The sequence below is a fragment of the Hevea brasiliensis genome, chromosome 10 (genome assembly GCF_030052815.1).
Source record: "Hevea brasiliensis isolate MT/VB/25A 57/8 chromosome 10, ASM3005281v1, whole genome shotgun sequence".
Classification (NCBI taxonomy): Eukaryota; Viridiplantae; Streptophyta; class Magnoliopsida; order Malpighiales; family Euphorbiaceae; genus Hevea; species Hevea brasiliensis.
Window position 1 is genome coordinate 94,538,000 of NC_079502.1, and position 25,039 is coordinate 94,563,038.

The following is a 25,039-nucleotide window of genomic DNA, read 5'->3' on the forward strand; positions in this document are numbered from 1 at the left end:
TTTAAAGTTGAAATATGCATTGGCCAAATTGCGCATAACTTGCCGCATAAGCTATGCAGATCTGCATAAGGAGAAGAAACACTGTTCCAACACCTGCCGAATTGTGCATAAGGAGAGTGCATAGCTTATGCAGATTCACGCCTCCCTTATGCAATCTCACGGAATTGTGCATAACCTATGCGCCTAGTAATGCAGTTTCGCATAAGTGAACGAAAAGCTGAATCGCATAAGGGATCGCATGACTTATGCATCCACTTATCTGATCCACAAAGATTTCATTAATGAGCTAGCAGAAGATTCCCTCAGAAAATCCCTCCTAAAACACACCATTTTAGGGCTCCATGTCAGAAAATGCTATAAATAGCCCCATTTCCCATTTTAGAAGAGGAGAAAAGAAGAGGAACAAAAAGGGAAAGGTGCAGGCAGCAGCTGAAGAGTCACAATCATCTCCACACCATTTCCAATCAGATTTGGAGATTTCTTTCTTTTCTTACATTTTTCCTACCTTTCTAGTGTTTAGTTTCTTGTTTCTTAGCTTAGATTAAAGCTTTATTTTCATATAAACTCAGAATATCTTGTAAACACTATGGATAGTGAGTAGTTTTATTTTGATTCTGGAGTAAGGGATGTAATATTTGAGATATTTTGTGGATTTTGATTGAGTAATCCATATTTTGTGGTCTTAATGAGTTTTATTCATTTCTTGTGTGCTTAATGACATGCTTAGTGTAGGATCCCATTAAGTGATGTTCTTAATCCATGGTTGAGGCACCGAAAGGAGAAAACCTTGTGATAGACAATCAAGAAATTGGACTTAATTAACTTAGATCTAGAAATAGACTAAGGATTAAGAGGATTTACAGATTAATTAAGAAACTTAATGGGTCTTGATTAACTCTAACTCCACGAAAGTAGGATTAGATTAATTAAGGCACTCTTTGTCTTACTCGAAAGGGTATTCAAAGGATTTAAGAATTAATCTCCTTAAAACCCATAAGTTTCACAAGATTTGATAACCAATTTAAAATCCCAAAATAGCTTGAATATGAAATCCCAAACTCCGGAATCGCCTTTTTTATCATTGTTAATTTCTAATCGAATTTAATTGCTTGCCATTTTAAATTTTGCCATATTTCAACTTGCTTATTTCAATTTGATGCAATTTTAGTTTGATTAATACATTGTTGGATAGATTATAAATCTCACACACATAGAACTCACATCTCAATAGCCATCAATTTATTACTTTAATTTCAAAAATAGTCCAAATTAGTTAGAACTTTTATATCAAAAATTCAATCATTAACACAACTCCTCGTGGGAACGATATCTTTTCTATATTACTTGTACGACCCGTGCACTTGCGGTTGGGCCACATCAGTGCCAATAGAAGAAGAAATTGAATAGATATCCATATATTTGAGCTAGCTAGCCTTGTGATGTGACTTCTCCTTAGCCTCTGGCTATTGAGATTATATTTGTTTCGAATGGCATGATATAACTGTGGGTCTTACGAAATGTGTTTTGGCACTTCGAAATGAACTTGTTTGGAGTAAAATCTCATATTTCATGTTTTGAATTTAATTCTCATGTTCAGTCGAATTTTTGAATAAATGTGATTTAAATTCTGCATAAAGATTATTTTAGTATGTTGTGCACCACTGAGTCCTAGTACTCAGTGATAGCTGTTATTGTTGTCGCAGATATAGAGACTAGAGGAGCAGCGGATTGAGCTGCTGAGGACAGGGGAGCTACCTGCTTGAAGTTATATCGGGTATATTTTATACCCTGATTGTAGAAATTTATTTTGATGTATGTAATGTACGTAAATGTATGGACATATAAAATTGGTCTTGAACAACTTGTACAAAGTTTGTATAAATTTTGTAATAAAATTTAGTTTGAATTTCTTTTAATGTAAATTTTTACAATGATGTATATAAATTACTTTGTTATTAATGAAATATGAATGGTAGTATTTTATTTTGAATTGAATGAAATTCATTAATGGTATTTGATGATTTTTGGATATTGGAAATGGTGAATTCGAATTTTGGAAGTTGATAAATGTGTTGAAATTGATTGAGATGATTGTGAATTTGAAGAAGTTGTTGAGAAAAATTATTGGAAGTGCCTTTTTTTCAGGCATTTGAAGAACTGTTTTCTCAAAATACAGACGGCACTCTGCCGAAATTTTTATAAAATTTGCGAAAAAATAAAATGGGCCAAAATTTTCAACTAGCTTTCAACTTTAATTAAATATTTTGATACCAACTAGAAAATGCTCACCACTTAACAAAAGTAAGAAAATTGTTTTAAAATCTCATGTAGGGTACTTAATGAGTTATCGGTAGGTGAAGTTCGGTAGTTTATTAGGTATTCTACGGGATTATGTTATGCCTCACAGTAAGTTCCCCACCTTACATTTGCTCTGGACAGGGTTTTGCATTAGAATGTAACTACAAGTTGTTCTACTTCTGTTTCAATTTTGTTTATCTAGCCTTTCTCAAGGAATCACTGTTGAGGTTCTACACTTCATTCCCTTTAGTATGTGCTTTTACAGATTATTATAATCCCACTGCAATACTGTGAGTACATGAACAACGTTGTACGTCTCCAGCATTTCTACCCAAAAGTACGAGTATACATATAGTCCAACCATCAAAATCAGGTCTTAATCTTTCTTTAACAACTTTACTTTTGTAAGCATATGCATGACTGTTGATCACCACCTTTTTCTTCTTCCCCTCCTAGATGCCGATTATTTTCACTCTGCCTGAAAAAAACAGCACCTTCCACCCATTTCCATGGAAAAGCTTCAGCCTTGCCAGTTTCTTTTCATTCTATTTCCTTTCCTAACCATTCAGTTCTGTTTTCTCATTCTTCCCTCCTCAGGTTACACTCCTCCTGATAAGTACTTCATTAATTGTGGATCACAGTCCAACGCCAGTCTTGGGCAGCGAACTTTTGTTGGCGACCTCTCTTACCCTGATGGTTCTGTCAAGAGCAGCAGCCAATCAGAAAATACTTCACTTTATCAAACTGCAAGAGTTTTCCACAAATCATCTTCATATCGTTTGCACATCTATGAGAGAGGCACATACATAATAAGACTCCATTTCTTTGCCTTCTCATCACCAGATGCTAATCTGGCCAGTGGTCTATTCAGTGTCCAGGCTTCTGGGTTTCTATTACTATCAGATTTTAGTGTCTCTCTAAGTAATTCGCCTATGATTGAGGAATTCTTGCTCACCTTAGGCAGGGGAAAATTTGTTATTGACTTCATACCTTCCCATAGATCTTTTGCCTTTGTAAATGCTATAGAAGTCTTTCTTGCTCCAAAAAGCTTCATCCCTGACAACACAACTCAAATCACTGCTGCAGGAAAGAAAGGCAATTTCAGTGGGTTGCTCTCTCAGGGCTTGTATACTAACTACAGGATCAATGTTGGAGGTTCCAACTTCACAGCAGCTAGCGATGGGCTGTGGGGAAATTGGATACGCGACGATGATTTCTTGACTTACCCTGAAACTGCAAAGATTCTGAGCCACTGCTTAATGGTCCGCAGAATATTGAGTATGTTGCTCCTGATCTTGTATATAGGACTGCTAAAGAATTGAAGCAGACAAATTTTTCCAATATAACTTGGGGTTTCAATGTCAGCAAGAATTCTCATTACCTTGTTCGGGTACACTTTTGTGACATTATTAGTACACAACATGGTGCTCTCAAGTTCTATTTTCATATTTATAGCAACTTCGGTGCGAATATCAGTTCTTATGACATAACTAGACGTCTGGCACCACCATTTTACTTTGATTTTGTTGTTGAGTCAGATAATTCTGGATTCATAAATGTAAGTTTGCATCGACTCAATGATTCTCAACTCAATGATTTTGCAACTAAAAATGCCATTTTGAATGGACTGGAGATTATGAAAATACTTCAAAAAATCACAGAAACCCAAGAAGAAAACACAGCCTATTATGGTTGGTTCAGTAAGTACTTTGCTATTTGTTGTGGTCTTAATAATAGGTTTACTGGTGATCCTGAAATCCAGAAGAACAAAATCTTATAGGACTTCAGGTAGGCCATTTTCTATGCCTCTTTATGGAGGAAGTTCTTATAATTGGTCGTCTGAAAGAACTGCCAATGTGTCCATTGCTCCTGACTTGAAACTGGCATTGAAGATACCATATGTTGAAATACAGCGCGCAACGAAGAACTTCAATTCAAAATTGATGATTGGAGAGGGTGGGTTTGGGAAAGTCTACAAAGGAATACTCCGTGAAGGTGTACAAGTGGCAGTGAAAAGAAGTGAACCAGGTCATGGGCAGGGTATTTTGGAATTCCAAACTGAGATCATGGTCTTATCCCAAATTCGCCACCGTCATCTTGTTTCCTTGATTGGATATTGTGATGAGAGGTCTGAGATGATATTGGTTTACGAATTTATGGAAAAGGGTACTCTGAGAGATCATCTTTACATATCAGATGCGGATTCTGAAAAGTCAACTTCACGATCTGAACTGTCATGGGAGCAAAGACTTAAAATTTGCATTGATTCTGCAAAGGGACTTCATTATCTGCACACTGGCTTAGCAACGAGAATCATTCACCGTGATGTTAAGTCAACAAACATCCTGCTTAATGAAGATTATATAGCTAAAGTTGCTGATTTTGGTCTTTCTAAGTCAGGTCCTCTGGATCCAGACGAGAACACAGGTGTAAAAGGCAGCTTTGGTTATCTGGATCCTGAATATTTTATGTGCCTACAATTGACAGAAAAATCTGATGTTTACTCTTTCGGAGTGGTACTTCTTGAGGTGCTTTGTGCCAGACCAGCTATTATGACCACCGATCGGAGGGAGGAGGTGAACTTAGCAGAATGGGGGATGCTTTGGCAAAAGAAAGGGCAGCTTGAAAAAATTATTGATCCTGCTCTGGTAGGTACCATCAACTCTAGTTCATTGCGAAAATTTGGTGAAACTGCTGAGAAATGTTTGAGGCCTATTAGCGTGAAGAGGCCTATGATGCATGATGTGTTGTGGGACTTGGAATTTGCATTGTGGCTTCAGCTAACTTCAAAGCACACAGATATAGATGATGACAGCATGAACAGTGCACCTATGGAACTGGCATTTCAAATTGTAGATCACCTTCCATCTCATAGAGTACCAGCTGAAGAAGACGATTCATTTGCAGGAGGTGATGATAGTAGATTTAATGGCTAGTGGGGTGTTCTCCCAACTGAAAATTGATGCTGGCAGATAATCTCGACTGGTCAGATTCAGGATGAATCATGCATGTTTCTCCTCCTCTTTCTTCTACTTCTTCTTCTTCTTCTCTCTCTCTCTCCCTCTTCTTTTAAATCTCTGATGAGTCGACCTTAATTTCTTATGGCTTGAATGTAATCCTTAAAGTCTGTAGACGAGATTATGTCATTGATTCCTAAATATAATAAAATTTCTAAATAATATAGCTAGAGGGACTCGGGTCCTTCCTCAGCCTCCTCAAGACGTTCAGCAACGCTTGTTAGGGGCTCTGATTTATTTATTTATTTATTTTAGAATTTATTTCGTCCTCTTGAATAAAAAAGAAAATTAATTAGAATAACCCCTTATATATAAATAGACTAAATTCATATATATAATTTGAGTAATTTTGATAATTGAAAATTTTTTTATAAAAATAATATACAGCATGGTGTAAATGGTTAATTTATATATCATTTAGATTCTTTAATTAAATGATAAGTTAAGAGAAATGAGATTGAAGTAATTTGATTGAAGCGTAGACATATGGAGACTCCAGTTAGACAAGTAGAGCACAAGAGATAGATTTAAATTGACTTGGAGAAGAATAGTATTACACATTCTGAGGATTTAACCCAAAATCGTTTAAAACGAAGAAAGCGAATTCATATAATCGATCTCAGGATAAAGGTTTAATTGAGTTGAGTTGGGTTAAAGATTAAATGTTAACATATATTATAATTTTATATTAATATTTTTTTAAAAAAATTTAATTTTGACTCTTAAGAAATTTCAATTATTTATTTTAAAATAAAGTATAATTTATACTCTTTTGAAATTATTATTAATAATAAGAAGAAGAATAAGATTTTGGCTTGAAATTAATTAATTGTATAATCATATATTATTAAATTATTGGTTTTTAAAAACAATAACAATATATTGCCATAATGAATACTTTTGCAATTTGTATGGTTGATATTTTGACAATTCAAGTCCGCGATAACTATTCAACTCTTCTTTCTTACGCAATACCAATCGCTCCTCTCAACTCCCAACTCCATTGGCTTTAATCAATCGCTCTTCAAAGTAAATCACAAGGCAAGTAATTCTCACCGTTTTTCATGGAGAAAAGACACTTCCGTGAAATCCCATATTCTTTTTCGTCTCTTCTTTTTCTCCTCCACTTCTTATCGCTTCAACTTCCCTCTTCAGCTTACACTCGCCCCGAAGAGTATTTCATCAGCTGTGGTTCAGACACCAATATATCCTCCGCCGGCCGGACCTTCACCGGTGACTCATCTTCTGGAAATTCTCTTTCCTTCACATTCAAAGGGCAGAGCAGCACTGTTAAAGATAGCGACAGATCAACGAAAACACCATCTCTGTATCAAACAGCTAGACTTTTCAGGGAAAATTCATTTTATGAGTTCGAAATCAGTACCTCTGGTACTTTTCTGCTACGCCTACACTTCTTTGCTTTCTCATCCCTAGATAATCTCTCCGCAGCTCATTTCGATGTTTCGGCTTCTGGGTTTTCTTTGTTAAAGAATTTTACTCTGCAAACCAGTAGCAGCACTCCCTTAATAGAGGAATTCTTTCTTAGCATCAGTATAGGCAAAGAAATTAGACCGGATGTTTATGAAGATGCTAAACTTTATAAAGAAAGAATTAAGGGTGGTATAATAAGCACATTAGGAGAAAAGAATAAGAATTATAAGAGGGAGGTGTTATTCTCTTATATAATTTTGGTATAAGATTATTTTTTGAAAAATTGAAGTCAAAGATAGATAAGGCATTACAATGTTATAAAGGTATATCCATGTGAAACTGGATATAGGTATTTTTAAAGTTAATGGGTAAAGATTAAAGCACTATATTATTGGAGAGTTCATACAAAAGTTTATAGAGGTTTCATGGCTTAGTTCCCCAATTAGGAATATTTAGGTGATTTGGAGTAGAAGGTCAATTTTAAAACCTTAAACAAACGCTTCTTGGGAGGTAACCTAAGTGAATTTTTTTATAGTTTATTAATTTTCTATTTCATCTCATTTTAGTTTTCACCCTTATTAAACTCAAAAGTGGCATTTGTTTATCTTTTATAGGTCATTCATGAAGATCGGGCAAATTGAGATTTGTAGCAAAAAGGAAAGAATTGAGAGGGAGTAAGTATAAAACAACTTTCTACATTTATCTAGTTCTTGTGAACAATAACACTTTTAAATTTGTACTAAATTGCTGATATAGAAAATCTATTTCATAGCACATGTTTAAAGATGTGTCTTGTGTAAATTTTGTGAAATGCAACTTGAATGACGATCAATTTTGATATTCAGGACTGATGTGAGCTTTATTGAAGTGCAAAAATAATGTTTGTTGAGTTTTATCTTTTAGTGTATATATAATTTTTATAGTTTGTTAGAATTTGCATAATTTTGTTTAAGTTACTGTTTATGTTACAGTTCATGCTACTGTTCATGTTGCTTAAGAAGTCAATTTCTATGTCTTTTCTGCAATTTTTAAATGCATGGAATTTGTCTCAAATGCTGCTGAAAGTGTGTTTTGGGTATAAGCTTAGGAATAAGTCCATTTCATTACGCAGCAAGGGTCATCTACAATTTGTGCCTAATTTGAGCTATTTGTCTCTCAATTCCCACATATTTATATCATGCTTGATAAGTATTTGAGAGATGATGAACTTAAATTTTTAGATTTTCTGGTGTTTATGTGTATTTGATAATTGCTGAGGGTCATGATAGCATTCCATAGCATTTTGACTGTTTTTGGTAAGTGAAATCACAATTTTTCCCAAAACCTGCCGAAACTTTCTAATGATGTTGCTTATCCTAAGCTGTACCCTATGCAAATCCTGCTTAACCCCAAGCAAATTTGTGCTTACCCTAAGCATTACCCCAAGCCACCAGTTGTTTGCCCTAAATTTCAAAGTCCTAAATTTCTGCCACTTTTATCCCTTTGTCTCTCCCGAAAAACCAAAGCACACTACCACACTCTCCCCCATACCTCCAAGCGCTTCTTAGGAAGTTAAAGGGATTATTTCTTCTTATTTAATGGTGAGAACTAAGGTTTGATCTACCCACAAATCCCAAAAATCCAAAAAAATTGCTAAATAAAAAATGGAACACCCATTTTCACCTTCTGCTAGCGTTAACCCTAACCCAAACCCACCACTACCACCACAATCACCACCACATTCACCACCACCACCCTAAGACCAAACACCTTCCCTCATTCTGCCTACAGCTCTCACACCACAATAAGAAGCTGCCATAGAAACCCCCATCCTTGCCCTTGCCATCGAAACCCCTTTTGAAACACCCACTATCGAAACTCAAGTTCAAGAACCAATGCCTGAACCTGCGCCAACTCAAGCCAAACCTAAAACCAAAATCAAAATGGCTGCAGGTAGGACCAAGAAAGTCTCTGTCACAAAAAGAAAAGGGTCATCTCCTATTCCTATGGACTTAGAATCTTCACCAAGGGTTTCCTCAGAGCCAGTTAGTAAGAGAACAAGGTTAGCATCATCAATTTCATCACCAGTTGATCCAATCCCTGTATTTTAGTCACCTTTGACATCTTCTCAGCCTACTAGTGCTTCCGCAGTACCTTCAGCGTCTGTAGATGACATAAAGGAGGTAACTTCTCCATTAGCTTAGGCCTTTAAAGACATAGATATGAAAAATGCATATGAGAGTTTAGCCTCCAAACCCATTTCAGCAAATAAATATATGGATGAGCAAATTTTAAGAGAATTGGGAATATATGATGCTGTGTTTGCTTATTTAGATGCTATCAATTGGACGGAGTTTGCTAGGATTAAGGAACCATTGTATAAAGACTTAACTTTGGAGTTTTTGAGTTCCCTAAGGTTGAATTTCAAACCTAATGTCCCTAGCCATAGAGATGTAATTTGCTTCAGATGCGTTGGTGTAGATAGGGAGTTAGATATGGGCTCTATGAGTGCAATCTTTGGTTTTCAGGATGCTGGGTATAAGAGCATTGAGTGGCAACAAACCATCTATGATCCTATTAAGTTCTGGAAGGAAATTGCTCCTTATGGAGGTTATTATAGGCAGAGGACAGCAAAGGCAACCAGGATTATAGATCCTGTGTTGAAATATCTTCATAGATTTATCTCTTACACTGCCTTAGGCAGAGGGCACAGTAATAGCATTGTGGGTGCTGGAGATTTATTTTTCTTGTGGTGTATGAAGGAGAGAAAATCAGTTATCATAGCCTACTTCTTAGCTACTCATTGGCACCAAACTGTCACAAGGCACACCACAGGTAGCATAGTTTTTGGAGGATATATAACTATCATAGCCAATTCATTTGGCTTTGATGCTAGTTTATATAAGCTTGTGCCAGTTTCTGGTGAATCATCTTTTGACAGCACAATGTTGCTTCACATGGATCTTTGTGAGAAGAAAGGGCACACTTATGTGTTATTACAGCAGCATAGTGATGTTAGTGGGTCTGCAACACTAGGTGCTTATGCACTAGTAGAACCTGTGCAAGCACCTCAAGTAGCTACTGAACAACAGTTTTCACCAGAAATTCTATTCGTTTTAAGATCCTTAGAATCTAAAGTAGCCAGCTTTACTGTCCAACCATCTGTTCCTCCAACTGAAACCACAGAAATTCTTGAAACCTGGAACGGGTTAGAAGTTAAAATTGATGCTTTGGGTCAGCAGCAGGTAAAACAGCAGAAGAAGCTAGAAAAGAGGCTTGAAAAGAGGCTTAAAAAGAGATTTTCATCTCTTAAAAGGAAACAAAAGCAGCAGGAAATTCAAATGTTAGAGCTCTACAAAAAATTAGCCCAATCTTTCAACAACCTATATCACTGGGGCCAAGACAAGCTACAACAGATGAAGGACCTCACAGAAAACTTAGAAACAGCCTTTGAAGCTTCAGATCACCAAGAAGCTCCTGTAAAATCTGAAGCAGACCCTGATGCACTAACCCCTGTGCCACCAGTAGACCCATCAATAATAGCAAAGCCTTAACAGCAGCAATAGTAGCAGCAGTTTCTTTAGTTTAACAGTAGTTTAGGCTTTATTCCAAACTTAGTTTTATTTCAGTTTTAGTTTATGTCTTGAGTTTACTTTTGTAATTTATCTGTTAAATTCGAAACTTTGGTCACAATTGTAGTTTCTTTTATTTTATGACTGTGCTTGCACTTTGCAAATTTCCTATAGCTTACTTTTATCTTACTTTATTTTATAATATGCTTTTGCAGTAGTGAATGCTCTTTGGTTTGATTCTTGCTTTAACTATTAGATCTTATTTTATTCTACTTTTTCCTTTTCATTTTTTTGCATATTATTTTTGTACTTTATCTTTTATTCAATTCTAATTTTGTCGATATTGATGAGTTACACGGTTTACCTTCAGCCACATATGTTTAATTTCATCGTAAGGTACTGGCTTACTTGCAGTTCTTTATATTTTTAGCATGTTGCTACTGCTTACGATCTTACTTAACCATATGCAAACCTTACTTAACCCTGAGCAACAGGTTAAGCAACATCTTAAGCACCTTCTTAAGCATTATAAATTCATATATTTTGGATACTTTTTCACATTTTTCTCTCTAACGCTTCATTGTTAATATCATTTTGAGCTTAATTTGGAAATTCTTGAGCATATATTGATTTAATTCCCAATAGTATATATTTCATTAATTGATTAGCACACACAATTTTGTCCATCTTTGCGTTCATTTTAGACATTAAGGACAATGTCTCATTTGAGTTTGGGGGTGAGGGCAAAATTTTTAAAAAAATTTTCATTCATTCATATATAGTTAATCCATACACTTATACCACACATATGTCTATACTCATACATATACACTTGCATATAGTTTTCACATAGATGACACTTAGTTATAATTTGATTTTTGTATTTATTTTAGGATCATGCATATCATAAAAATAAATTTTTACCTTGTCCTTAGAGGATTAAGAATTACTTTGAAGAGCAATTGAGCTTACTTTTAGAATGGTTTGATGGATTGAAAGTTCTGAATAGGTGCAAGGTTATTAGATCTCTGCCTTAGTTTATATCTTCTTAGCCAAGGGTCACCCAATCAATTGCATTGGCTTTGAGTGCCTAGAAAAAACTCTAGGATAAAAAGTAGCTAATTGATGTCTCACCAATCCTAGAACAATCCTTCTAAACCTTTCAAGGCAAAATCATAGCATGCACTTGAGAAAGAAATGATCTAGGCATTCTTTGGATTTTAAATCCACATTTTAACCTTAGCTGACCTTACTTTAAAAATTCCCTTTGGAACCAATTTGAGCCTACATTGATCCCTTTCATTTCTTTGGAACCCACATTACTGCCTAGCCATAAACCCAAACGCTTACATATCCTTTATGAGAATAATTCTTTGAGTGATAGATATACTTAAAAAAATAATAAAAAAAAGAAAAAATATATATAAAAAAAGAAAAATATATATAATAATTAGTTAGGAGAAGTCACTAAAGTAAAAAGGCTAGCAAATTTAATTGTAGTATGTAAAGTAATTCACCTCTTAAGTACACAAAGAAATGAGTTTGGGGGTGAATAAAAAAGGGCAATTGTAATTCAAAGTCAATGTTATTTATGTAGTCCCTCCAAAAGCATCAAAATTGTATGTTAGCATTGGTGAATAGTTATAAAATTCCCTCTCCCATTTCCAAAAAAAAAAAAGGGTTGTTTGTTTTGATCTTTTAATAATTTGATTATTCTCCTATTTTGTTACCTTTATCTTTTCCTTGTTAGCCACATTATCACCCCCTTAACCCCATTACAACCCTTAAAAGTCCTTTTGATCTTTTTATAGTGTTTTGCTACATTAGTGAAGATTAAAATAGGAGAATTGCCTATGGGATTGGGATATCATTCATCCATTCATTTACTTCCATTATTATTTGAGATATTTTAGTTTATGGATTGCTCTAGAGTCTATTTAGGTATGATTATTCTTTGTGATTGATTGGTTTGGGCTTGATGATATGGATAATTGACCCAAAGCTAAACGGTGATAATTTTGACAAGGATTGAATTCTTTGTACCTTGAAAGTGGGCATATGTTTTGTTAGTGGCTAAATGTAAACTTGAGAGCTTAGATAAATAGTTTTCATGAATTTAAGGAAAGGTACCCCAAATTGCATTAACTGTTTTTAATTTGCTTGAGGACAAGCAAATGTTTGAGTTTAGGGGAATTTGTTGCACTCATTTCATATAGGCATTTTAGGATAGTTTTACATCCATTTTGCCCTTATATTTTAGTATATTTTATGCTTTAAGCTTTATTTTAGCTTATTTGTTAACTTTAGTTACTTTATATTTGATTTTTGTAATTTTGTTGTTTTTAATAGGTTTTTTTGATAAATTGAAGGTTAATGAGTGTATTAGAAAGTGATTTGAAGAAATTTGGAGTCCCTTAAGCATGGAGAAAAGTTAAAAAAATCAAACCTTGAAAGATCAAGTTGGCCGAAATTTACTTGAGACTTTACTTATGATATTGCTCAAGGTATGTCATATTGCTTAACCTTAAGCCTGGGTAAGCCGCAAGTCAAGCACAGCTTAAATCCAACACATTCAAGCTTTCTTCCCAAAACCTGTCGAGATTTGCTTAGGGTCCTGCTTGAGATCCTGCTTAGGGTAAGCAGCAGTGCTTAAGGTGCAACTCAGGTTAAGCTGAAAGTCAAGCATGAGCAGAAAAACTCATTTTATCCTAAACCTGCCAAGATATACTCTGGGTCTACTTAACCTTAAGCAGACAGTATATGCAGAGGTCAAAAATTGCTGAAGATGTTGCTTAGGGTAAGCAGTACCCTAAGCAGACTGCCCAGGACGTGAATAACTCTGCTAACTTGGATATTTTTACACCTCATTTCCTATCCACTCCTTGGCTCTTATCTATTTTTTAGGCAACTTTTGAGACCATATAAAAGGATCATTTTCTAGTTTTTGCCACAAGAAGTAACAATAAGGAAAAGAGAAAAGAAAAATTACAACAGGAGAAGGGAAAAGAACGACATCGATTCTGAAGAAGATGAGCTACTGCAGCCATATCTGGAAGCTTTAGGACTTAGAGTTTTGGGTTCTTCTACCTGGGTTTTTCTATTTTTAGTCCTCTCATTATGTTTTTTTTTTTACGTTTCCATCAATCTCTCTTGTAACTACTAACATGAGTGAGTAAACTCTTTGAATTTCAGAGTTAGAAAATATATTTTAGATTAATTTGTGGATTTGAATTGGTTATTTCCATATTTTATATAAATATGAGTTTTGATACTTTTTTTGTGTGCTTGATTTACTTGCCTAATGTTGGTACCCATTGGATATTATGTTAATATTTGATTGAAGAACCGAAAGGTGAAGATTATTGATAGATAATCAAGGATTAGAACTTAAAATTACATAGATTTAGAAATAAACTAGAGTTTTAAGAGGATTTAATGATTGGTTATAAAATTTAATGAGTTTTAAATTAATCAAATATCGTACGAAAGTAAGTTTGATTATCTTAAAACACACTTTGATTTGTTTTAAAAAGATATCAAAGGAATTTAGAATCAATCACTTTCAAACTCTATTTTCTCTTAAAATTGGAATACCCAAGACAATTCTCAATTAATTTATGCATAAACCCCCAACTCTAGAATCATTCTTATCATAATTAGACCTTGATTTGAATTATCCGTTATTAATTTAGTCCAATTGCATCTAGATTTAGTATTTACTTACTTGCTCTTTACCCATTTAGATTTATCAATTTTATTTTGCTCATTTACATTTACCATTTATTCATCAATCATTAGTCCAAATAATCGCTTCATTCATAATTTGGTACTCAAACAATAAATTCTCATGGAAATGATACTTGACTTATCACTTTATTACTTGATACGACCCGTATATTTGCAGATTCACACGCACCAGTGTGATATTTAATTGTGTGACATTTACCCCTCTTTGATGCTATAAAGTTTTTGCTTACCGGAAATTGGATGGTTTCTATTTAGCATATTTGGAGGGAGGCTAACTTTTCTGTCGACTGTCTTGCTAATTTTGCAAAGGGCTTTCCTATTGGAGTTCATGAATTATCTCAAGCTCCCACAACATTGGATGAGTGGCTGTTTCATGACAAATGCGGTATTGCCTATTCGAGATTTAGCACCTCTTAGTTCTGCTTGAGCTGTTGCTCCATTTTTTGTAACCAAAATAATAATAATAATAATAATAATAATAATAATAATAATAATTCGAACAAAAAATTTTATTTTTATTTTTTTAAATAATAAATAAATTTTTAATTTTTATAATTATAAAATTAATATTTAATTATCAAAACATCATTATTTTTTTTTTTCAAAAAATTAGATCTGTTTGATCTCAATTGAAAAGTTGAGAGTTTATTTGGATAAGAAGTTCAAAATAAGCTTATTTGAACTTAAAAAAAAAAAAAAAAGTTTAGGAGTGCATTTAAGCTTATTTTTATTTTTTAACTTGACTTCAGTTTTGTTCATGTTATATATATATATATATATATATATATATATATATATATATATATATATATATATATATATATATATATATATATATATATATATATATGAGACAATATAATAAATAAATATTTATGAATGTAGATGATAAAAAAAATGAAAAATTACAATTATTAAGTTTTTAAAACTATATTCAAATATATTACTATAGGCAAAAGCGATCGCAAATGTGTTGTTTGCGTTTTTTTACCCCCAACCTTACAATGAATGTAATGTCTATAAATAACGACAGTAATGCCTTCTGAGCTTGTACAATTTGCATGAAGAAAAGAACGCAATAAAGATCGTCCCCCACCCCCACCCCCCCCCATTTTGGGGGACAATAGAATGGCTAGTAGGGTGTTGATAGACGATTCATTTCCAGGAGGTGATGATAGTAGAATTACAATGGCTAGTAGGGTGTTCTCGCAACTGAAAATTGATGCTGCTAGATAATCTCGGCAGGTCAGTTTCAGGATGAATCATGCATGTTCCTCCACCTTTCTTCTTTCTTTCAGTTTTTTTTTTTTTTTTTTTCTTTAAGCCGCAGTTGAGTCCACCTTAATTCCACATGGCTTGAATGTAATCCTTAATGTCTTTTGACCTGATTGTAAGATTGTTTTGATGTTTCAATTTGCATAATACGTGTGCTTGTCTAACCTTAGTTGCTCACTGGCACTAGAATCTTGAAAACTCTGCATTTTACCTCTCCTACTTATAGGAGATGTCCAGGAAAAAAAAAATGATTCACTGTTGAAAGACCAGAGGTAATTGTTCCACTGCCTCTTTGGACTGCCTGAATATTGATAAATGTAAGGGGCAAAATGTTATGGAAAGTTCAATTTATTATATTTTCAGTTTTTTTACCTAAATTAACTTAGAAGTTTTAATTTAAACTCAATTTAGCATAAAAATTTAAATTTATAAAGTTAATTTTTTTATTTTTTTATTAAATAAAATTCAAGAAGTTCACTTCTTTATTTTTATATTAAATTTCTTTTCTTTTTTTTTCAAATAAAATTAAGTTTAAATTAAAATTTATAAATTTAATTTAAATTAATTTTATTTAAAAAATATTATTATTATTATTATTGCTCTTTTAGAATTTAATCTCTACTATTATTTTTTTTTAGTGTGTAATTTTTATATATACTCATAATTTAATTTTTTTTTTTTAAATCCCATATTAATTAACAAATAAAGTTTAATACTAATTGAAATTTTATATCAAAGCAAGTATAACAATATAACATAAAAAAAAAAAAAACTAAAGTATTTCAATTGGATTAAAAATTGCTTTAATATTCTTAGTAGATGCACGTGCATCTTCATTATTTTTAGATAATTTTTTGTTAAAATTATATTATTTTTAGTTTTATTATTTAATTAAAAATAAACTTAACGAATTTAATAATACTTCATTTTTTTAATTTTATTTTTTGTTAATTATATTTTATTTTGATAATAACTACGATTAAATAAATTATTAAAAATATAATTTAATTGTAAAATATATAAAATAAGTTAAAAATAAAATGCGAATAAAATATATGATTTATTTAATTAAATATTTATGTAAAAAATATTTATAATAATTTAAAGTTTATAAGAATTATCAGGTAAAAACATGAGAATATAGATCAATAAACATCTCTCCATAAATACTATTTATTGCATATTTTAAGTTCTTTCAAAAATCATTTTAGTCTAAAATCTTTTTATCAATATAATTTATTTAAATTACTATTTATTATATAAGCATTTAATTATTAAATTGTAATATTTTAAATTTCATAATAATTGTTTGAATTTGGTTAAAATTTAAATTATAATAATTAAAATGTTATGATAATAAAGTTGATAAGAAAACTATAATTAAAAAAAATATAATGTTTGAAATATGATAATAACAAAATTATTGTTAAATTTAGAATTTAAAAATATGCCTTAGAAAGTACGCGGTTGATAATGAATTTTAATTTTTATGTTATCATTATTTGAGGATAATAATAAAAAATATAATAGTGAAAATTATATAAAATTTTTAATAGACACATTAATGAATTAAATCTAAATTAAAATATGATCAAAACAAATAATTAAACTTAGATAGTCATTCAATTAAATATTAAATTAATTGAATTTAAATTGAAATTAAAGGTAACAATCCAAAATTTTTAAAATTATAAATAAAATAACAAGGAAATATTATGTTATTAATATTATAGGATTTATTTGAATTGATTTTAAAAATAAAGGAAGATAATAATAATAAATAAATTGATAATAAATAAAATTAATTAAAGTTAATTTATTAAATGAGAATAAAATAATTAAATTTTCCTAGATTATATTTATTTTTATCATTACTAGAATTTTATTAAACTTTAACATAATAAAATAATTTTGGACCTAATCGTAAATCTCTAAGAAGTTGAGGGATTAATAGTGTAATTAAAAGTTAAAAAAAAAAACCCAAAACGCGATTGGCCCCCTCCCCCTCCCACATCACTCTCCTTTCTCCCCGACTCTCTCCTCTCGTCCTTCCCGTTTTTCTTCTTGCCGGCAAGAGATCCGCTGCCGGTCCCTAGCGGCTTCAACGTGACCGGGCGACCACCAGTGGACAAGAAACGATGACGGAAGAAGGCGGGGGCGACAAGAATTGAAGAGAGAGAGAGAGAGAGCGACGACGAGGACTTCCAAGGCCATATTCGGCCGTTTTCGACGGCCTACCAGCATGGGAGGGGTGGCCCTCGACTCCTGAGACCACAGGCTTTCCATCCCGACTGGCAGTGCTCCATTCCATGGAGGTTTCCAGGGAGTTTCGAAGAGAGAGAAAGATGAGAGGGAAAGTTGAGGCAGTAAACTTTTCGGCCATTTTCCGGGAATCCAACAGTCGTATTGAAAATCTGAGGCCACCGATGGACTTAGGACGACGAGATCTTCGAAATAGAACTAGTCCCGCTCCGATCGGATACCGTTTGAAAAAGGCGATAATCGGACGGTCCAGATCGCTTGGTGAGATTTTCGAATTTTTTTTTATTCCCAAAATTTAAAAATAAATTTATAATAATTATTAAAAAATTTGGACTTAATTTAGTTGTGATCGAATCGAAGATAGCTCACAGGTATTGGGACTGCATTTTCAGCCAGATCCGGTTGCCTGACGGTCTGTCTCAGAATGTGGTCGATATTATAGTCAATTCTAGTATTTTCAGACGTTCTGGACACGTTTCAGGTGTCAGATTTGGCATAGGTAAATCCGAACTCTCCATTGCTCAATTTTTTCCTTATACTGGGTTAGAATAAAATTAATAGAATATTCATGGGTGATTAGAAAATTATAATTCCTTTTGCGTTAGCTCTATAATATTGCTATGGACTGTAGGGAAAATCTTAGAATTTTTAGAGTTCATTTGGATAGTTTTTGTAAAAGGGCTAGTTATAGGGGCTAAATTATAATTTTTCAAATTGTGATTGTTGACAATTTGGGTGGGCTCAGGAGGGGCCTTGTGATGTGATTGAGTTGTGATTGCGTTATTGGCAGATATAGAAGTGTATTTTGAAGCCTTTTGCAGGTTGGGTAGGTCCTAGGTATAGGAAAGATTCTGTCAAATTTTCGGCACAAATTAGGATGTGTTTACCTCTTTAAATTTATCTTTATTTGAATTAGCACTAATAAATTCACAATAAAATTATGTAGGTGATCAGGGTCAACTATTTTCCTTCACCCAACCTCTACAGTCGTCTCTTTGTGTGCTGTGAGTAAAATATTAATTTTAATTATAATTTCAATATTATTATATGTTCAGGCATGCCCATACATCACTTATAAATATATATCTATATAGTTAAACACTTCGCATGATTTATATCGCATTTTTAATTGATGAAGTGTTATGGATGTTGTTTGTGGTAATTTAGAGCAGTGTGCGTCCGTTGGCGTGAGTGTAGTATGGTATTGGATATGGACAAGACGGGGTAGACACGGCTTGAGAGACACTCGCTGGGACCCGGTCCTTTATGGATAAGTCGAGGTAAACACGGCTTGAGAAACACTCGCTAGGACCCCGCATTTGGTTTATTAAGCGAAAATCCAGCTTGAGAGACACTCGCTGGCAGAGGTTGGATTAAGAGGGCTGTATAGGGGATCAGCTCCCATATATGTACTGTCTGAACATTACTGGGTGTGTGAGTGTTTCAAATTACCTTTTTACTGCTATGATGTAATGTGTATGAAAATTTTGATAGTGTTGCATTCCACTCCTTAGGATGTATTAGCTTTAGATAGCTATAGAAATTGTGGTTAAAATTGGTATTTTACTCTCTGAGTCGAACGTTCACTCCTGTTCACCTTATTTTTTTCAGTCTACAGGAGGAGACCTTTTTAATAATAACCTGCTTCTTTTCTCACCGGTTATCAATAATTACTTAATTGTATTATTATTCTCTAAATTTATAATTTAGAACTCCACATGTGTTAGCAGTAGTATAGACCCTATTTGAAAATTGTGTTAATTTACATTCTTGAGGTTAATAAATAAAGATTTGTATGATACTTAAACAATTTATAAATGATGTAACTGGGTTGAGCTAAGCTCTCCTAATATGAGTTTCTGATAATTATTGGGTTAAGTTGATCCGAAATAAAATTATAATGTTTTAATTTAAAATTATTTTTATATGCATGTTGAGTCTAAATTATAAGCCTGATTATGGGTTTGGAAACAATAAAGCTTACTACGGGCCTTGAGGGTTTTATGCCGGCCTAAATTTTAGTGCCGGTCCGACCCATAGGTTGAGTCATGACATTAAAATATGATTAATCTAATTAAATATTAATGTGAATTCAATGACTTATAACTATTTTAATTTGCAAGGTTTAGACCCTCTAGAACCCTATGAGCATGATTGGTTTTAAGCAGAAAAATATCTATTTTTGGCTACTCTTATCGTAATGGCACTGACACCACATATTTTTCTTTTTATATATTTATATTTATTTAAATTTTTAAATTTACATAATAGTAATTTTATAATTACATTATAGATGTTTGTAATCGTTCGTAAGTTTGTCTTCTTATTTGCAATAGATTAATAATTTAATATATGATAATTTTTTATTTTATATAATTTTTTAATTTTGTTGTATTTTTTATTTATTTTTATTTTTTAAAAAGATATATTTTCAATACTTTTCAAGTTATAATAAAATTATGTTATATCAAAAAAATTCAATATTTTATTTTCCTCTTATTATAACCATTTTAATATGTTTTTTTTTTATATTTTAATTACGGTATTAAATTTATAATAGTATAAGTAATATTATAGATAAACAAAATTTGAAATTATTTTGATTAAATATTTGATTTTGGAATTTAGCTGGGTTTAAATTTAAAATTATGAAACTATATCTTGATTAATAAAAAAATATAAACAATTCCATAAAAAAAAAACAATAAACATAGAATTTGGTAATCCTTCTCTCTGCTTTTATGTGTATCTTTAAATTCTCTCTGCTTCTATGTGTATCCTTAAATTTTATAATAAGAATTCTATTAAAATTATCATGGTTTAATAGCAGTTCATTTATGTTATTAACTCATATGTATATGTGTTTTATTTATCAAAAAAAAAATTTCCTTATTAAGATTTGTGTACGATTATGTGTTGTAGTATTTATGACTATATCTATTATGAACCAAAATCCTTAAAAAGATTTATATTATTAAACGTTTGTGATAATAAACAAAATTAAAATGTTAGGCAAAAAAATTTAAAAAAATTGCATATATAATTAATTTATTAATTTTTAAAGTAAATATAATTACTTTTTTATTAATTAAAATTGAATACTATATGTTTGTAGATATTTAAAACAGTTAGGTATTTAAGTTTTTATTAATTTTATTATAACAAATTAAATAATTTTTAATAAATTAATAATACTTATAGAATTAATAAATTTTTAAATTAGGAATTGTACTAGATTTTTGATAAAAGTAGAATTATTATTATTAAAATAATAAAATTTTAATTTATTTTAATTATAATAATATTAGAAATGCATAAAATCCTGTTATTAAAAATTATTAGTGATTTATAGTTATCACTAAATGTTTTAGCAGCAAATTAGTATGAATTATCGATAAATTTATATTTATTGTTACTAACTATACTTATTAGCTGCAAATTTATATGTCAATACAGATAAATATTTAGTTTAGATTTATGGGATTAGCTGAAATATAAAGACTAAGCAATGACAATGTTTGTAATGTTTTATTTTCATTCTATTAGTTTATTAACATTTGATCTAATCTAATCTAGCTGAGAAAGGAGCCTGGTAGTGGTGTATGGGGACCATTGTTCCCTAAAACTTTTGAATTGCTTTGATGATTCTTTTTTACTTTCTATATGGAAAGTGACCCTGCTAAAAATACTTTATTTTCTGTAAAATCTATGTATATACTTTGAAATAAGGCTAAATACAATTGCATTAAATTAAAGCAAATCTATTATCACAGTAAGTTCCCCACCTTAAATTTGCTCTGGACAGGGTTTTGCATTAGAATGTAACTACAAGTTGTTCTACTTCTGTTTCAATTTTGTTTATCTAGCCTTTCTCAGGGAATCACTGTTGAGGTCGCCAACTCATGGCCACTTGAACTTTGCTAGCATTTGGCCAGGTTCTACACTTCATTCCCTTTAGCATGTGCTTTTACAGATTATTATAATCCCACTGCTATGTTAATTATGCATCAAATATGACTTAATACTGTGAATACATGAACAGTGTTGTACGTCTCCAGCATTTCTACCCAAAAGTACAAGGAGTATACATACAGTCCAACCATCAAAATCAGGTCTTAGTCTTTCTTTAACAACTTTACTTTTGTAAGGATATGCATGATTGTTGATCACCACCTTTTTCTTCTTCCCCTCCTAGATGCCCATTATTTTCACTCTGCCTGAAAAAAACAGCACCTTCCACCCATTTCCATGGAAAAGCTTCAGCCTTGCCAGATTCTTTTCATTCTATTTCCTTTCCTAACCATTCAATTCTGTTTTCTCATTCTTCCCTCCTCAGGTTACACTCCTCCTGATAAGTACTTCATTAATTGTGGATCACAGTCCAACGCCAGTCTTGGGCAGCGAACTTTTGTTGGCGACCTCTCTTACCCTGATGGTTCTGTGAAGAGCAGCAGCCAATCAGAAAATACTTCACTTTATCAAACTGCAAGAGTTTTCAACAAATCATCTTCATATCGTTTGCACATCTATGAGACAGGTACATACATAATAAGACTCCATTTCTTTGCCTTCTCATCACCAGATGCTAATCTGGCCAGTGGTCTATTCAGTGTCCAGGCTTCTGGGTTTCTATTACTATCAGATTTTAGTGTCTCTCTAAGTAATTCGCCTATGATTGAGGAATTCTTGCTCACCTTAGGCAGGGGGAAATTTGTTATTGACTTCAGACCATCCCATAAATCTTCTTTCGCCTTCGTAAATGCTATAGAAGTCTTTCTTACCCCAGAAAGCTTCATTCCTGATGATACAACTCAAATCACTGCTGCAGGAAGGAAAGGCAATTTCAGTGGGTTGTTGTGTCATGGCTTGCATACTACCTACAGGATCAATGTTGGAGGTTCCAACCTCACAGCAGATAACGATAGGCTGTGGAGAAATTGGATACCTGACGATGATTTCTTGACTTACCCTGAAACTGCAAAGAACAGTTCATTCTTTTCTGGGCAACTGCCTAAGGGTCCGCAGAATACTGAGTATGTTGCTCCTGATCTTGTATATAGGACTGCTAAAGAATTGAAGCAGACAAATTTTTCCAATATAACTTGGGGTTTCAATGTCAGCAAGAATTCTCATTACCTTGTTCGGGTACACTTTTGTGACATTATTAGTACACAACATGATGCTCTCAAGTTCTATTTTCATATTTATAGCAACTTCAGTGCGAATATCAGTTCTTATGACATAACTAGACTTCTGGCATCACCGTTTTACTTTGATTTTGTTGTTGAGTCAGATAATTCTGGATTCATAAATGTAAGTGTGCATCGACTCAATGATTCTGAACTCAATGATTTTGCAACTAAAAATGCCATTTTGAATGGACTGGAGATTATGAAAATGCTGAAAAAATCACAGAAACCCAAGAAGAAAACTCAGCCTATTATGGTTGGTTCAGTAAGTACTTTGCTATTTGTTGTGGTCTTAATAATAGGTTTACTGGTGATCCTGAAATCCAGAAGAACAAAATCTTATAGGACTTCAGGTAGGCCATTTTCTATGCCTCTTTATGGAGGAAGTTCTTATAATTGGTCGTCTGAAAGAACTGCCAATGTGTCCATTGCTCCTGACTTGAAACTGGCATTGAAGATACCATATGTTGAAATACAGCGCGCAACGAAGAACTTCAATTCAAAATTGATGATTGGAGAGGGTGGGTTTGGGAAAGTCTACAAAGGAATACTCCGTGAAGGTGTACAAGTGGCAGTGAAAAGAAGTGAACCAGGTCATGGGCAGGGTATTTTGGAATTCCAAACTGAGATTATGGTCTTATCCCAAATTCGCCACCGTCATCTTGTTTCCTTGATTGGATATTGTGATGAGAGGTCTGAAATGATATTGGTTTACGAATTTATGGAAAAGGGTACTCTGAGAGATCATCTTTACATATCAGATGCGGATTCTGAAAAGTCAACTTCACGATCTGAACTGTCATGGGAGCAAAGACTTAAAATTTGCATTGATTCTGCAAAGGGACTTCATTATCTGCACACTAGCTTAGCAACGAGAATCATTCACCGTGATGTTAAGTCAACAAACATCCTGCTTAATGAAGATTATATAGCTAAAGTTGCTGATTTTGGTCTTTCTAAGTCAGGTCCTCTGGATCCAGACGAGAACACAGGTGTAAAAGGCAGCTTTGGTTATCTGGATCCTGAATATTTTATGTGCCTACAATTGACAGAAAAATCAGATGTTTACTCTTTCGGAGTGGTACTTCTTGAGGTGCTTTGTGCCAGACCAGCTATTATGACCACCGATCGGAGGGAGGAGGTGAACTTAGCAGAATGGGGGATGCTTTGGCAAAAGAAAGGGCAGCTTGAAAAAATTATTGATCCTGCTCTGGTAGGTACCATCAACTCTAGTTCATTGCGAAAATTTGGTGAAACTGCTGAGAAATGTTTGAGGCCTAATAGCGTGAAGAGGCCTATGATGCATGATGTGTTGTGGGACTTGGAATTTGCATTGCGGCTTCAGCAAACTTCAAAGCACACAGATATAGATGATGACAGCATGAACAGTGCACCTATGGAACTGGCATTTCAAATTGTAGATCACCTTCCATCTCATAGAGTACCAGCTGAAGAAGACGATTCATTTGCAGGAGGTGATGATAGTAGAGTTAATGGCTAGTGGGGTGTTCTCCCAACTGAAAATTGATGCTGGCAGATAATCTCGACTGGTCAGATTCAGGATGAATCATGCATGTTTCTCCACATCTTTCTTCTACTTCTTCTTCTTCTTCTTCTTCCTCTCTCTCTCTCTCTCTCCCTCTTCTTTTGAATCTCTGATGAGTCAACCTTAATTTCTTATGGCTTGAATGTAATCCTTAAAGTCTGTAGACGAGATTATGTCATTAATTCCTAAATATAATAAAATTTCTAAATAATATAGCTAGAGGGACTCGTGTCCTTCCTCAGCCTCCTCAAGACGTTCAGCAACGCTTGTTAAATGACTTGGTGTTTCATAGCTAGGGGCTCTGATTTATTTATTTATTTATTTTAGAATTTATTTCGTCCTCTTGAATAAAAAAGAAAATTAATTAGAATAATCCCTTATATATAAGTAGACTAAATTCATGTATATAATTTGAGTAATTTTGATAATTTAATTTTTTTTTATAAAAATAATATACAGCATGATGTAAATGGTTAATCTATTATCATTTAGATTCATTAATTAAATAATTAAAATTTCTCTATTAAAGATTAAATGCTAACGTATGTTATAATTTTATATTAATATTCTTTAAAAAAATTTAATTTTGACTCTTAAGAAATTTCAATTATTTATTTTAAAATAAAGTATAATTTATACTCTTTTGAAATTAATAATAAGAAGAAGAAGAATAAGATTTTGGCTTGAAATTAATTAATTGTATAATCATATATTATTAAATTA

General features: G+C 32.6%; 1 protein-coding gene and 1 pseudogene across 1 annotated transcript; both read left to right on the plus strand.

Annotated features, from left to right (window-relative positions):
- The first annotated feature begins 2,741 nt into the window (after positions 1 to 2,741).
- On the plus strand, positions 2,742 to 5,525 carry LOC131183814 (probable receptor-like protein kinase At5g24010; annotated as a pseudogene).
- A 16,192-nt stretch (positions 5,526 to 21,717) lies between these two features.
- LOC110637106 (receptor-like protein kinase THESEUS 1) lies at positions 21,718 to 24,607 on the plus strand. The gene is made up of 2 exons (XM_021787048.2): positions 21,718 to 22,118; positions 22,410 to 24,607. The coding sequence occupies exons 1-2, from the start codon at positions 21,830 to 21,832 to the stop codon at positions 24,269 to 24,271; spliced, it is 2,151 nt and encodes a 716-aa protein (XP_021642740.2). The 5' UTR covers positions 21,718 to 21,829; the 3' UTR covers positions 24,272 to 24,607.
- The last annotated feature ends 432 nt before the right edge of the window (positions 24,608 to 25,039 follow it).